At 45.3% G+C, this 16,930-nt stretch overlaps 1 protein-coding gene across 4 annotated transcripts in view; it reads right to left on the bottom strand.

Annotated features, from left to right (window-relative positions):
• Positions 1 to 2,362: 2,362 nt before the first annotated feature.
• The window catches only part of LOC133349878 (gamma-aminobutyric acid receptor subunit alpha-1-like), a 124,502-nt gene continuing 109,934 nt past the window's right edge, over positions 2,363 to 16,930 (bottom strand). For all 4 annotated transcript variants that reach the window (XM_061563699.1, XM_061563697.1, XM_061563700.1 and 1 more), the window contains one exon: positions 2,363 to 7,451. In XM_061563699.1, coding sequence (XP_061419683.1) covers positions 7,113 to 7,451 — 339 coding nt within the window. In that variant the 3' untranslated portion in view covers positions 2,363 to 7,112. The remainder of the gene's footprint in view (positions 7,452 to 16,930) is intronic.

The following is a 16,930-nucleotide window of genomic DNA, read 5'->3' as shown; positions in this document are numbered from 1 at the left end:
GGGTTTGAACCTGTCTGCTAGGGTCTAGGACCACATTATCATCATAATTATGTACAGTGCATATCCTAACTTACCAAGAGAATTTCCATCTTACAAAAAAATATATAGTTCTGCACTTTGTTTTACTTGAAGTGTTTTAACGAAAGCAATGTCAGAGAACCGATGGCGATGGGTGGATGTGGGTTATTGTACTTGTTGATCTTGGGTTGCCAATTACGTACCCAATCTATTTCGTAAGATTAACACATAGGCTTTCGCGACCAATATTATCCATAACATAGGGTTTTTTGGGTTAGATCGCTTAAATACATCATGGCTTGGCTTCGCGAACGAAGACCGAGGAAGGACATCCACGTCTTCTGCACACGCTGGTGGCTGACGAGGCCTATGCGGGACAAGCAGGTCCTGCCACAACAAATGTGCCATTAAACCCGCCACCACCCAACAGGTTTGTCACATGAACAAAACATGCCAATTTGTGACTCGCTCAGCATGTAAATGATGCGGGTTTATTCTCCAACACACCAGTGTGCTGAACTATAAACGACTTGGCATGGTTTGTTTACGTGACAAAGCTTACTCATTGGCTGTCGGATGGTGGCGTGTTTAACGACACATTCATATTTACGCGATCAAACAACTCCCACCCCCCCCTCTATTATTAATCTATTTCGTGTTTAACCAGGTGAGGGCCCGGTGATACATGGCCTCTTGATGAAGGACAACTTTGGAGACAGCTCTGTTAGACAAGGACAAGGTTTTTACTCTTCGATGATTCGCGACCAAAATTACAGAGGGAAATAAGTATCTGATCCCCTGCTGATTTTGTACGTTTGCCCACTGACAAATAAATCATTAGTCTATTTTAATGGTAGGTTTATTTGAACAGTGAGAGACAGAATAACAACAACAAAATCCAGAAAAACGCATGTCAAAAATGTTATAAATTGATTTGCATTTTAATGAGGGAAATAAGAATTTGACCCCTCTGCAAAACATGGCTTAGTACATGGTGGCAAAACCCTTGTTGGCAATCACAGAGGCCAGATGTTTGTTGTAGTTGACCACCAGGTTTGCACACATCTCAGGAGGGATTTTGTCCCACTCCTCTTTGCAGATCTTCTCCAAGTCATTAAGGTTTCGAGGTTGACGTTTGGCAACTCGAACCTTCAGCTCCCTCCACTGATTTTCTATGGGATTAAGGTCTGGAGACTGGCTAGGTCACTCCAGGACCTTAATGTGCTTCTTCTTGAGCCACTCCTTTGTTGCCTTGGCCGTATGCTTTGGGTCATTGTCATGTTGGAATACCCATCCACGACCCATTTTCAATGCCCTGGCTGATGGAAGGAGGTTCTCACCCAAGATTTGACGGTACATGGCCCCGTCCATCATCCCTTTGATGCGGTGAAGTTGTCCTGTCCCCTTAGCAGAAAAACACCCCCAAAGCATAATGTTTCCACCTTCATGTTTGACGGTGGGGATGGTGTTCTTGGGGTCATAGGCAGCATTCCTCCTCCTCCAAACACGGCGAGTTGAGTTGATGCCAAAGAGCTCCATTTTGGTCTCATCTGACCACAACACTTTCACCCAGTTGTCCTCTGAATCATTCAGATGTTCATTGGCAAACTTCAGACGGGCATGTATATGTGCTTTCTTGAGCAGGGGGACCTTGCGGGCGCTGCAGGATTTCAGTCCTTCATGGCGTAGTGTGTTACCAACTGTTTTCTTGGTGACTATGGTCCCAGTTAACTTGAGATCATTGACAAGATCCTCCCGTGTAGTTCTGGGCTGATTCCTCACCGTTCTCATGATCATTGCAACTCCACGAGGTGAGATCTTGCATGGAGCCCCCGGTCGAGGGAGATTGACAGTTCTTTTGTGTTTCTTCCATCTGCGAATAATCGCACCAACTGTTGTCACCTTCTCACCAAGCTGCTTGGCGATGGTCTTGTAGCCCATTCCAGCCTTGTGTAGGTCTACAATCTTGTCCCTGACATCCTTGGAGAACTCTTTGGTCTTGGCCATGGTGGAGAGTTTGTAATCTGATTGATTGCTTCTGTGAACAGGTGTCTTTTATACAGGTAACAAGCTGAGATTAGGAGCACTCCCTTTAAGAGTGTGCTCCTAATCTCAGCTCGTTACCTGTATAAAAGACACCTGGGAGCCAGAAATCTTTCTGATTGAGAGCGGGTCAAATTCTTATTTCCCTCATTAAAATGCAAATCAATTTATAACATTTTTGACATGCCTTTTTCTGGATTTTGTTGTTGTTATTCTGTCTCATTGTTCAAATAAACCTACCATTAAAATTATAGACTGATAATTTCTTTGTCAGTGGGCAAACGTACAAAATCAGCAGGGGATCAATACTTTTTTCCCTCACTGTATGGGGCAATGATGAAGTACAAAGTCGAACTCATGCCAGTGGTCTGAGTGGCAATGGTACTCTTTCTAAACTCTCCACCCTCGCAAGATGTAAGTGTGCAGTGCCCTTTTCAAGTTGAGATCTGTGTGTGTGTGCACACGCGCTACCTCGATCAGCATGGCACACTGTGAAACCATTGCCGCATGAAAGCGTTGTGAGAATTTACAATTAAAACGGATGTCTGCCAGAATCCAATTAGTGAGCATGACAGCAAACGTGTAAACACTTTACTATGTTAACGAGATGTATTATATGTGTTTCATTAGCAAATTGTATTGTCAATTCATAATATTTGCATGTGTTCCCATGGTCCCAGTGAACTAAGGGGGTGGTGCTAGGGGTCGTTACCATCTTAAACAAAGACATTTCTCAGCCAGCCTCGGTCTAGCCAAACTGCAATTTACTGCAGTGACGTTTAACACACAAAGACCGGTTCCAGATCGCGGTACAAATCGGTTCCTGCAGCCCAAACACGGATGCCAATTCCTGGACTATTCAGGTCGTGAGACAGTGGAGGGTATTTCACATTGCACCGGTGACAGGGCCACTCATTACTCCCAAGCAAGTCACTACTATTATATTACTAGGTGAAGCCCATTGAGTTGGTATATATTTTTTCAGAGGCGATTTGGTCATACATGATAGCTCATCGACCTGGCTTATGATATGTGGGCATTTATAGCAGCAGCCAAATAATCTAAACACATGTTTCTCAATGTGGAGGGCAAAAACCGGACGACCCAGATAAATATGCACGTGACCACCATGGGCAGGTGTGTGTGTGTGTGCTCTTCAAAAAGTGTGAATGGTTCCACGAATGTGCCGAGCCAGGTGGCAGAGTGCGGAATCGGTCGGCGAAGCGATGGACCACCGGAGGGCAATCCGTGCTCTATGCTCCACACCCTGCAGGCGGGCCCCACACATCGGCGGCCCTTCACGTGGTTGTGGCCGACGATTGCAGAAACGTGAGGCAATAATAATTTGTGGATGGAGGTTTTTCATTGTCGCCGCGTATATCACGTGCGGCTGTGCCGATACACTGCTGAACGGAGGCGTCCTCGAGCCACACACGCGCCGGGGGTTATTCGACCGTACTCTCGCAATGCTGGCCAATGCGGTTTGGGGAAGGGGGGAGGAGGGGGGTTTGAAGAGCCCAAATAAGGATCACTTATGCTCCAAACCAATTTTTAAATCCCCCGTATAGCCTTAACAGACTGGTGCAAGTGCTGTTAGCGAGCTCCTATGAAGGCCGGGACGGTATATGAGGGGGTGGGTGGCCAGCACCATGCCCGACCGCTTTTGTCTTCCCAGTGGCGATGTTTACACACCGCACTAGGTACTCATTTGAGAATGAGTCGACCTAGGGGATGCCCAATGACCAGTTCAAATAATCGTCACTGGTGTTGGCCGCAAGCGGGAGTTGAACTCTGTTGGGTTCATAGCGCAACGCGCTAACTGCAACACCACCGCTCCCCAATTGTGCTCCATTCATATACACACACACTAAAGTTTAAGTTTTAAGGAAGAAACTGTCACCGACAATGGCTCCTAAAGTCATGGTGCGCGTCACCATCAGTCTCTTCTGCCTGACCCTGCAGCTGTTGCAGAGGCAGCGCCGGACCATCGTTATAATCATCGTCACGTGTGTTGGTACTCGACACAAACGCCTGCCTCGCTCAGACGTTCCATTAACACATGGGGCGTAATTCATAATTGCCATAGGTTTAGGCCACTGCGTAAACGATCCAAACAGATTTACTTCGCAGGACCCTTCACCGACCTGACACAGCCACACAAATGAAACTGTCGTGCACTGTACGAACATTCAACGCGCCAAATATCATTGTTTCAGCTCACACTGGTGAGCTGAAGAACAATACTCACAAAAAAACATTTGAAACAGATACGACGTTTCATTTGAAACTGTATCACAACCTCAGAATGGAACCAGGAAGTCAGAATAATAGCGTCACCTGCCCCGACTTCTTAAACCGATGTTCTCCTTTGCCCTGCTCGTGTCCCCTCCCTCTGCAACCTCCTTTCCCACAAGATGATTACGTCATGTTGCTCCTCATTTCTATTAACTGAGGATGGATGATGATGAGTAAGGGATACATTGACCCCCAAACCATTCTGGATTTGGCGAGCTTGTCTTTCCAGGCAATCCGGCATTCCGGGGGATCGGAGCATGGCCTCGCCACTACCTGGTCGCACGCCAGCTCTGCCACTATCAGAGCCACTGGCCAATTCTCCACCAGACTGAGACATGGTCGGAATAACTACCCATTTGATGCATAGTGAAATAACCAAATCTTCATGAAGAAAATATAACTGCTATCAGAGTGGAGAATACCCAGTTAATGTCAGCAATGTTGGGTCAACGCTGGCATGTGGTTATAATCGTGGTCGGTAACAATGTTGATCCAACAACAGTTAATGTTGTTCTGCCAAGAAGAACATCCTACAGGGTAGCCCCATGAAAATGAATGCATTCCAATGAAGAACTGAAATCAATTAAACATTAATCCTAACGAAAAATTATATAGGAACATGGAAGCATTTGAATGTGCTAAGGTCGTTTAACGTCAATTTTGGAGTCGTACCAAGCGTACTTAAAAAAAGCCTTTCCATAGATTTATTTGGTCACTTTCCTACCGAAAATTAGCCCATATTCATGAACCTCTACACCCCACTGAGCAGCTGCTCACACATCGGAGCCAGTTTATTGCAGAAACATTTTAAATAAGCCCAATATTGGCAAAGCATGACAGTACTTTAATTCAACCTCGTATATAACAATGTTCCAGTTAGACAAATTACATATATGCAGGTGTGCACGTTGTACACCTGCATGCTTGTGTGTATGTGAGTATGTATGTCAACATGTACCTGTTTTGTATGTGTATACTGCATATAGAGTATGACGGGCAGTAAAAACATTTTGAGAACAAGATAGTAAAAAAACATATCCATCACCATGTCATTATTACACACTAGCCACTTATTTCTGATGATATTACTATGGGTGACTATTAAAAATAAAGTTCTGTAAGTTTGAGTTTGTACATAAACGAATTTTATTATCTCATTCTCAAAATTTTAATTCGTTATACACAAATACATACAACAAATGCCGATATATAGATATAATGACTATTCTACATTAAATACAGTAGTTTTTAGCTGCAGTAAGTGCTTTTATAATGTGTAAAAGAAAAGCGTTTGGTTCATGCTTTTGGATCGTTACCTTTGTCGCTTGTGAGTGGTACACAAATGGCGAGGAGCGGTATTTGTAACTCATCCCAGTTGTCTCGATCGAGTATCCCTCACCCTAACCCCTTCGTATCAGAACTCAAGTTCATCGTGGGACAGCATAAAAGTGAAGAGATGCAGTGTGACCACAGTATTTTTAAATACTATTCGCGAGTTCTGTATATGTATAGCAAGGGTTAACGTGTCCGCCGATGGTCTATGCGGACCTAAACGGTGCCGTCCATGAGTATTCCATCCCCAAGCAAACTCAGCGCACACGAGAGTCAACAGACTACATCTCCAGTGGTGCTACAAGGGAATCCACTTGAAAGCCAATTTATTACCGAACCGGGAGAGTTCAACGTGAGAGCAAAAGTTGGCTTAAAGCTTGGGGCTAGATCAGTCGTTGCATGTCATCAAACAACAACAAAAATCCCCTCGTCGAACTTGCAAAGGCTCCTGCGGCTGTGAGCAATGTAATTTGATGATGTACAGAGCCGGATTTATGTAATAAAGTCTGGAAAACGCAGCTATTTAAAAAAAAAATCTGACACAAGTGGCTGCAGGAGTCAACCGAATGTCGGGCGATTCTGGTCCCCGTCAAAAGCTGAAGTTAAACGGTGCCACTTTGTTGAATGCAATCGATTGTTTTTTCCCGGAAAGAGTTGTGCGACATTTTATGTTACACGTTGATATTTGCATGAACTTAGTTGCCTACATATTTTCTCGTCCAGCAGTGTAATTAAACAATTTTATTAAGTTGAAGAATGTCCCACAGAAACCCTGCTTGCAAGGATGCCCCAAGCCCAAAGAGATATGTTGCCTCGCACGCAGCAGGAGACGTGAGAAAGGAACCGTAGCTCATTCGAGTCTACAGAGGGTTATACCACGAAGACATTAAAGAAAATATATACCAAATATGTAAAATCATAGTAATCACCTTGATAAATATTATTTCTGAAATGAGATTCCACGTAATCTTCACCTATTCTCGTAGGTTTTGCCTCAGAGGTGGTGTCCTTGACATTGTTGTCAAGTCCATAAAACCTCAGTCCGTCCAATTGTAAAGATGTTCCAGGGCATACAACTGGCAATCGTCAACTTGTTCCACTGGAACAAATGGAACAACGCTGCGTGTAAAAAAAAAAAGCACATGTATTTCCTACGAGATTACAGCCCCATGGTGAGATGAGCAAATGTGAAGCCAGCCGAACTTCCTTACAAAACAACACGAGTGCCTTAACAACAAACAAAAAACCTGTCAGTTTAATTTCAAAGTTAAGAGGGGGACTCCCCCCCCCCCCACTGGCTCCCGGCTGTAGCGAATGCGGAGGAGGTGAGTGCCGACGCACCGCCTCACCACTCACCTCGCCGCCTGCTACGCGGTCGAGCCGTGCCTTTTAGGAACGCAGGTCTACGGCAGGCAAGCCTGCCCTCAGTTTTGAAAGATCACCCCTTTCATCTTGGGCACCTTGTTGAGGTAGGTGGCCCAATAGACCAGGTTGAAGGAGGCGAACAGCAAGGGGAAGAGGATGCGGGACAGCTTGTCCACCTTGCTCACGCTGTTGTACGTCTTCTTGGGCTCCGCGGGTTTCGGCTCGGCAGGCTTCGGCTCAGTGGGGCCAGAGGCAGCCGTGGCGGATCGAGGGCCCGCGGTCGCGCTGCGGGTCACCGTGGGAACGCCGCTGTCCCGGGCGACTCCTTGCGGGAAGCTGGACGGGCTCACGGTGTATGTGTTGTTGGTTTTCTGCGCCAGGCTAGATTGCTCTTTTTTCTGCCACAAACATGACAAATGACAACAGCGGCAGCAGAAATGGCAAAACGAGAGATTCAGCAACAATTGCGGTGAGCAGTCCAACAAGTCTAGACGCTAACGGTGGTGTAGGGTGTACTGCCAAGAAGGAAAGTTTTAAAGGCTTTGCCTGGTAGGATGGGGATGGTTTAGGTTGCTTGTACTTTGCACAACTACCATGTTTTTTGTACTGTTTATAACGTTCTTACATGCCCTGACTGAATATCTGTGAAAAATAGCTCCATAGCTCATCGGATTCCTCCAGTATAAATACATGTTCTGATTCTGAAAAATCTAGGGGTTGCCCTCCGTTTCCACTACGCAAGCAGGGCAGCGAGCCCGCTTTTCTCATCTTCCCTTAACCCATGGGCACTGAGTTAGAGGATTCTGTCCGTGGAATTTCAGTGCCCCCTTGTTACGGTTCGCGCTCTATCGGGCTCTTGTCGGGAAAAAAAAACAATAAATAAACGGAGGGTTTGGGAAAGTGCAGCTTACAAGAATAAAAATGTGTTGTTCATTTACCAGATTTATGGCAATTAGTGGCTAATCTTGAAAGCAACGTTTCATATTAATAAATTGTTATTAACCTTTACGGACGTAAATTCAAGTGTATACTGTAAGTACAAGTCTATATGGACGTGTTATATTGTATTGAGTTGAACTACGGCAATTGCATATATTATGGTGAGGAAGTTAATCGGTCAATGATTTTCAAGAAATCACACAACTCCATTATCCCTGGGGGAAAACAATATCTGCATCTGTGTGAGAGATTACCATGTAAAGCCATTATGATTGGGAATACAAGTTTTGTAAGGTAATATCACTTCACTTTACATTGTACAATATGCATAATTGCTCGTACACACTTTTAACAAAACATCTCAAACAACGTAGATGTACAATTATTTCCCTTCTGGAAATTCTATGAAATTCCACGGTCTTTGGGTCACTAATCGGTCCCAGAATCGGTGAATTGTGTCCTGTTCGTACTCTCTCGTTCGTAATAAATAGCAACCAGAATCTTTATTTATCCTAGAAAAATCAGATGAGCTTTGAAGCTATTTTTCACAGATGTCCAGTAGGAGCAGGTAAGAAAGTTACAACAACAAACAATACAAGCAAACGATTGGAGTGCAAAGTGTAGGAAAAGTAAGCAAGTCACTGAAAGTAAATACGTAAAATCGATTGAGTATATTCAAATTGCACAAGTACACCAATTCCCAAGCTTGAGTAATGCAGCACAACAACATAAAAACAGTCCTAGACCAGACAAAGACAACGCAGTCCCTCAATACAATTGCACATTAAAATGTAACAATCGATGCATGGGTAAGGATGAAAGTTGCAAATCACATTTGCAAATACAGTTGTATCCAGCACTAATCTTCTGCTTCAGGATATTTCTCAAGGAATATTTAGGATGATAAGGGAGGAAACAAGATTTTTCCAAAACGGTTGGTGCTGTAAAGACAAAGGCTTTGTCACCTATTCCAATTCTTGTTCTTGGGATGGTTAAAAGGCAATTCGATGGACATCTTAGGTGTCTTGGGATTGATAATGGGGTAAATGAATTAGCTAAGTGCAGATTTACCAATAAGGATTTTATGAATGAAGAGGGTCCAATGTAGATTTCCTCATGCATAAAGTGATGTGAGATTGGATTTTAAGTAGAGGTCACAATGGTGGGTCCTGTATGGTACATCCAGTGCAAATCGAAGAACAGAATGAGAAGCGTTTTTTTTTAGTGTTTCATTAGTAGCTGATCTTTAAGCAGTGTCACAGTAGTCAACAAGTGGTAGAATGATTGCTTCAACAGGCACAATTGGGAAAACAATGTTTGTTTCTGCATTAAAAAAACTATTTTTTGTTATATTCTTTGATATGTGATCAATATGGGGTTAGAATGTAAGTTTTTAATCAATTAGTAAACTCAAGTTTTTAAAGCACTCTGTTTGTTCAATGATATTGCTTCTGATATCCGTAACAGGTGAATGGAATGAAACTAGATTTATTTTTTAAGAAAATATCATGATCTTCGTTGGGTATTCAGGAGCAATTTTAGTGATGACAATTGATATTGAATGAAATCGAAATCGTTTTTGAGATTGTTTGACTTCGTTTGGAGATTTACCCAATACTAGTGTTGAATGAATGAGTCGCTGTTCCGCGTGGTGCTGGGAGATTGGTAGGCAATGGAATTAGGGGTAGCAGCCCGTTCTACCAGGTGGACCCGTGGGCCAAGTCCGGAGCCTTCTGGGTGATACAGAAGGGTGCGTGGCCGAGGGCGGAGCCTGGCCACGCTGGGGCTGCTGCCATTGGAAATGGAAATCGTCATGCTGCTGTCGTTGTGGTCTTCGCCTCTTCAAGCTGTGGGTCTGGAAGCATTTTGGCTGTCCCAACCCGGTATGGCTGTGAGAGCTGGAATAAACAAGAGGGATAACGCCTCCTACTAGTGTATCTGAATTAGTACACTACATTTGGTGTCAGAAGTTAACGAAACATTTATGTTTTTTTTATTGTACAGTTGTTTTTATTGTAGGATTTTTGTTCCCCTTCGAACCCGGTGAGGGGAGATAGGTCGACAGTCCTGAAGAGGATTGCTCTCATCAGCACGTCCTCAAGCGAAGAGGGCGATGGTGAGGAGGGTTCTTGGGCAGCCGGGACCCCGGTTGGGGGTCCCGGAGATGCGGTTTCGGCGGGGCAGCGGGCGAAGGATGACGATCCCGAACCGCCGGCTAGAGAGGGGCTGTGGGCACTCTTCGCGCGCATCATGGAGCTCCTCTCCGCGGTGACGGCACTGGTGGGGCAGCTGGGTAAGGAAGAGCCAGTGGAGAGGGCTGCGACTTGGGGGCAGCAAATGGGCGACTCCGCATCACTCCCGACCAAGGGTGGGAATCGAGTCCCACTGAATTTAACCTGCTGCCGACATCTCATCCTGGGGCGTCTTCCCTCGCGCAGTGGCTGCCGTTTATTAAGGAATATTTGGCTGTGGGGGGTGATTGGGTGGCCTTTTGGTGGCGTTTCACCACCACTTACTAACTCACTGGGTGGTCCGACGCAGAGGCACTACGTGCTCTTTCCACCACGCTAGACAACGATGCCTTGGCGGCGTTTTTTTCCATTCCCCAGGCGGACAGGGCGATGTTGCGGCAAGCATATTGACAGTTGGCAGAGATTTTTGATCCGCCGTCCAACGCGCGGCAGAAATTCGTGATGCGGAGTCAGGGGGAGACCGAGACGCCCCTCGCCTTCCGCAGTGCCCTATTGTAACTGGCCCAGACTGCGTACCCAAAAATGGAGCAGGGGGGACTAGATACTCTGATGGCGCTGGCTCAAGAAATTAGCATTTTTTTTGCCCGCCACGGAGGAAGACGACTTGTTCTCGATTCAGGTATCCCGATGCATCCAGGCCCATTGTAACCTGCGATGGTGTGCCGGTGGTGGCAGCCTGGGCTGGATTCCCAGGAGAAGAGGGTGACAAGGAGCACCGAGAGTCTTCTCGGGTCTGTGCATCGGGGAGTTGGAGCCCGCGCGGGAGAATCGGCACGGGACGACGACGGGACCAGTGGGGGGAGGACATTCCCTCCACCATGGCGTGGTCCCGTTACCTGTTTCAGATGTGGCCTACCAGGGCACATCTCCAGGGGCTGCCGTGCTGATTTGTGGCAGTTTTTCCCGGCTTCGCCATCCTCCATCGTGCCGGCCTCAGCCACCTCATGTATCTCTATTGCAGTCAGTGTCAGGTGCACACGCCATCGCCCCCCATAGAGATACGGGGTGCGAAGATGATACTTCGGTGCGTGATTATTGGCCACGGAGGTCCGGGCAATACACCGCATTGGCACACTGTGTTATGACGGATTGGAGATATTAAATGCACGGGCCTGGTGTTAGTTTTAAGTTCATTGCCGGTGCCGTGTTTATTGGGGACCGATTTTTTAAGAGAATGCGCCTCCGGATTTTGATTGACCAGGGTTGTGTAGAGTTACCGTCGGGGCTTTGGTTGAGATTTTTGGAGTCCCCTACAGGGTTGAATGTCTAATGCTGTGGTTCAGGACCTGGTGCGTGAAACTGTTAGAGTTCCCCCGGGTGCACAGATGCTTGTACCCTTGAGGCTGCAAAAGCAGCTTGACCAGGAAATCACTGGGGGTGGGATTATTTTAACCCCTTAGAATAGAGCGGTTCAGGATCTCACTTTGATGACACGATACTGATTATAGATGACACGATATTGATTACCGCTGGCCGCTCTCCAGATGACGTGATTGCTAAGCTCAAGGGTGATTTCAACAAACTACAATATCAGCTAGTTGCTCTTAAACTGGTCCTGAATACCTCCAAAACCAAGGTGCTATGCTTCTCACCAGGACTAAAGCGGGAAGTTATTTTTCCCTCATTACATTCCTTAAATAATGATCAAATAGAGCAAGTCAAGATCTATAAGTATCTTGGGGTTATCCTGGATTCAAAACTGAAATTTGAAGATGACATCGATTACATTTTGTTATAAAGACAAAAATAAAAATGGTTTTCTGTATCGACACAAGCACTGCTTCCCCCCTATGTTCCGTTTGAAATTGATCAAAGCTACCATACTGCCTCTACTTGATTACTATGACATCGTATATAAATCAGCCCCCAGTACTGTACTGAAGAAGCTTGACTCACACTATGGGAACCTCATTTGCCAGTAAAAATATGATAATTGGTTCTTTACCCTTCTAGGTGTCAGTTTTGTTGCCAGATAGAAGGGTAAAGAACCAATTATCAAGCTTGACTCAATTTATCACTCAGCCTTAAGGTTTGCATTGAACTGGCCATATAGGACCCACCACTGTGATCTCTACATTGGGTCAAACTTAACATCTCTTAATGATTGACGGCTTGTGCATCAGATCTTATTTATCCACGATGTACTTACAAAAAAATTCGGAGATTACCTGCTGGATCTCCTCACTGTTTCAAAGAACAAATGTGACCTAAGGTCTTCGCTCATTTAACAGCTTCACATTCCTTATTGCCGTACAAATACTGGAGGAAGGGCTTTTGCTATTGATGCCCCCAGGGTCTGGAATGCTATCGCCAATAAACTGCAACTTGATCACTACCTGTGAGAGCTTCACTCAAAACTGCTCTAGAGGAGTTGTACACCCCTAGCTGCTACTGCTATTCATTTGCCTGAAATCAAATGTATCGCTCTGGATGACCGCTGAAAAGTATGATCTTGAGTTTTGATTATAGTGTGCTGATCTTTAAAGGTGCATTGAAAAATTGTGATAATCCTGCTGTTATGGAGTGACTCATGCTGCCAGCTATGCTATGGCTGAAAATTTTGGTCGTACATGTTATGTATATCGTTTATTGTTAAATTTGAATCACAGTTCTATGATCACCGTTACATTGTTTTTATAGCTTTATTTTGGTGATTTCGAAAACGTTTTGGGTTGGCCTTATTTGTTTGCAGTAGTACAGATTTAGACTGATAAATGTAATCTAAATTGTCTTATGGTTGTTATTGTTTAACTTGCATCCCACTGAGATTTTTGCACACATCATTGATATACGGTGCTTTTTCTGTAAGACTTTGCTGTTTTTTCCTGGATTTTTCTGTACGCCATCAGGAGGAGGCTGCAAGGTGGGCCAAGGCAGTCTCTCTTGCCAAACAAGGACAGTGGACTCGATGGGACAGTGTGGAGAAGAGGAAGATCAGCTGGAAGGATCTGTGGGCCATGGAAGCGAGGCGGTTGAGCTTTTCCATCAGAGCAACATATGACATCTTTCCAACACCAGTTAATCTTCACCAATGGTATGGTGAAGATCCGGACTGTGCCCTCTGTTCCATGCCAGCCAACCTCAGGCACATTCTCACAGGGTGTAAAACAAGCCTCACCCAAGGACGCTACACTTGGCGTCACAACCAAGTCCTTAAAAACCTTGCGTCCGCCCTGGAGGACAAGCGAGCTGCCACCAACTCCCTACCACCCCCAGCAGCATCACACCCCTTACGGACGACCTTTGTCCGCGAAGGGGCTAAACCACCGAAGAGCGGCTCTACACCAATAGAGCGAGACCAGCTGCGCTTGGCCCGCGACTGGAAAATGCTCGCTGACATTGGCCGGCAACTTGTGTTTCCTCCGGAGATCGCAACCACCACCCTAAGACCTGACATGGTGCTCTGGTCCCGTTCACTCAAGAAGGTCTTCATCATTGAGCTCACAGTACCCTGGGAGGACTCAGTAGATGAGGCTTATGAGCGAAAACATCTGCGCTATGCCGATCTAGCTGCCGAAGCACGGCATCATGGCTGGAACACAGAAGTCCGACCAGTGGAGGTGGGCTGCAGAGGTTTTGTGGCAACATCTACAACCAGACTGCTTAGAGACCTGGGAATTAAGGGCCAGAGCCAGCGTTCGGCAATCAAAGCTGTATCGGAGGCGGCAGAAGGCAGCAGTCAGTGGCTCTGGATGAAGAGGAAAGACCCCAGCTGGGCCCCAAAGTGAGAGGGCCAGGAGGTATGCAGTCAACAATGCTTGACTCAGGGAGGAGGACGCCCCTGCCATGCATAGTCCCATGGGATGTTGGCTACCAACAACAAGGCAACTCCTATGACTAATTGGGAATGGGACGCAAGCGTAGGATTGATCACCCTGTCGCTGGCCGCCTTTGGGGAGGGTGTATAGTATGAAAGGCCGAAACACCCTAGGAACCAAAGGGTCACTACTGACGATGCGCTCCCCAAATTTCACCAGGCTCACTGTTCATGAACTCTTGGAAGTGCTTGCACAAAGGATAGTAACATCTCATCCTGTGTTCTTTGGAATCTGAATATTGTTAAATTTGAAGCACAGTTCTATGATCACCGTTACATTGTTTTTATAGCTTTATTTTGGTGATTTCGAAAACGTTTTGGTTTGGCCTTATTTGTTTGCAGTAGTACAGATTTAGACTGATAAATGTAATCTAAATTGTCTTATGGTTGTTATTGTTTAACTTGCATCCCACTGAGATTTTTGCACACATCATTGATATACGGTGCTTTTTCTGTAAGACTTTGCTGTTTTTTCCTGGATTTTTCTGTTGCGCGTAGTCACTTTAAGATGTTTCTTGTTCATGTTTTGCCGCATGGCTCACAGGGATATACCTAATGAATGAACTGAAAACTGAACTGATAGGGGCCCAGCCGATATTGAGGGGGCATCAGGAGCCCTTCCTGCAAGTATTAAATGCTGGGCTAGGTACGGTGTTGGCCCACGCGACGGCAGCGTGTTGTGGAGAAATGTATGATGTATCGAGTAGCTCCTGTACTATATCACAGCAGCATTGAATGTGACGTGTTATTTCATACGTGGAGGGCCAGATATGTGAAGGAGTATTGTCGGTCTATCAACATTGCTACAATACTTCTCCCCATTGACGCAAAATATTATTTTGTATTCAGTATAATAAGCCTCCGTCGTTTTACCTTACAATGCTTGGCTTACAACGTGTCGTTGCCCTTACGGAGGCGATTTTTGTATTAAAGGCATTTTGTTTGGACGTGACATGAGAACACGGTGACCTATTCACTCAACAAAGTCGTGGGATCCTTAATGCCCTTGTGCGGACAGGATGTCAGGCTTTAATGTCCTCTCCAAAGGACAGCGTGCTCTTCCACCGTGCTGCGTGCCCTCTGGCCAAGTCGGAGCTCGCGTGGCATGTCTTGCCCCCAAGATAAATGCACTTAATGCAATGCACCTGCTTTTTTTTAGGTCCACTGGCATTCGCTGGGGTTTCTGTGACTCCACAAGAGCACTGGATATGACTCGGCACTGTTTCAATAAAAAAAAAAGTCACATGTGATCTTGACAATGGATTTACTTGTAAGTGGGGAAAAAAAATAACCAGGCAATCAGTGTGCAACACTTTAACATCCATTCGAGGACAGCCCCCTTTAAACCCATTTATCCAAATCAGTTGACAGTGCCTGATTAAAGAACCATGACATGCTGTCTTTGTTTTAAGTAATTCTGGCCGTTAGAGAGCAGAATCCGATTTTATGGCACACTATTAAATGATCAGAGTTTCAAGCAGTGCGATCTTTGTTCTGCTTTACAATTATACATTTTTCACTGCATGTGCACGCAAAGTGACCTTTGCGACACGGTACAGGACAATGTCACGAACACTGGAAGGACGAGCTGCAAGTTCGTTGGGTTAGATCGCGTAAATATATAAATGTCGTTAAACCCGACAAAACTCAACACAGCCAATTTAGTAAGGTTTGTCACGTAAACAGATCATGCCAATTCGTTACTAGTACAGCACACTGGTGTGTTGGAGAGCCAAGCCACAACATTTAAAATCTTATATATTTACACGATCTCACCCAAAAAAACCTGTATTATGAATGATATTGGCCACAAAAGCCTACGTGTTAAACTAAACAAAAAATATTTTTTATTTTAGCAGGTAAGGCCCACTGAGTTATATAGCTGATTTTCAGAATCTACCTGGCCATAAATGATCGCTCACCGAAGTAGCTTATGTCGAAATGTATAGCAGCCAAATACTCTAAGCGTATGTTGCCAAATGTGGAGGGAAAAACCAGAGGACCCGGAGAAAAATCCATGCCACCACAGGGAGAACATGCAAACTCCAAATTTACAGGCATCGGAGTCGGGATCAAACCCATGCCTCCTGCATAATAGCCGAGGCAGATAACATCTCACCACCATGACACCCATATCTGAGGTGGAGCACCCGCTCCAACCTCACTGCTGCACTTGATAAGAGTTCAGAGTGAAGCAACAGGCCAGGCTGATTGATGATCCAGCCTCCACCGAATCACTCCAGTCACTCGCCTACTGGTGGTGAGTCTTCTCCTCGTCACCCATATATTGCTACTACAATGGTTATTGTTCTCCACTCCATGAACAGTCCTCGATTTCCCCACCTGCATTAATAGTCCTTGGGCCAGATCCAGATATCGGTACCACCCAAAGTGGCACAACTTCAATGGTGCCATTTTATTTGTTACACCAACAGAAGTAAAATAATACATGATAAACTTTACAAATGAGCAACTGTTACATTTTTCTCGCAGGAAACCTGTTTTTGCACCTATCACAATCACGCCTATTTGCCCGGACGTTACAATAAAACATTCCAACACCTCTGCTGTTAATTAAGACAATACATCATTTACAAAATGGATGTTTGTCCCTAAAGCATGTATTTCACACATTCTTGCATTTATTCACGGTTGTTCTTCAATTTTAGTGACTTAGTTAGGTCTGGAATAGATTGGCGCTTTGTTTTCCTTCTGTTTCTAGAAGCTTGTTTTGCTCATGATCATTTACTGGGAGGTGAGGCAAGTACTGGTGGTTCTGTATTATTTTTGTAGAAACTGTCAGGCAGCAATCTGAAAGTGCTGTCTGCAGGCTAACCCTGTGGTGCCAAGCCCTACTGAGTATGGATGG

This window comes from Lethenteron reissneri, chromosome 32 (genome assembly GCF_015708825.2).
Source record: "Lethenteron reissneri isolate LAM-NWPU_2019-01 chromosome 32, ASM1570882v1, whole genome shotgun sequence".
Lineage (NCBI taxonomy): Eukaryota > Metazoa > Chordata > Hyperoartia > Petromyzontiformes > Petromyzontidae > Lethenteron > Lethenteron reissneri.
Note: the sequence above shows the minus strand (reverse complement) of the source record. Positions and strands in the feature narration are given on the sequence as shown.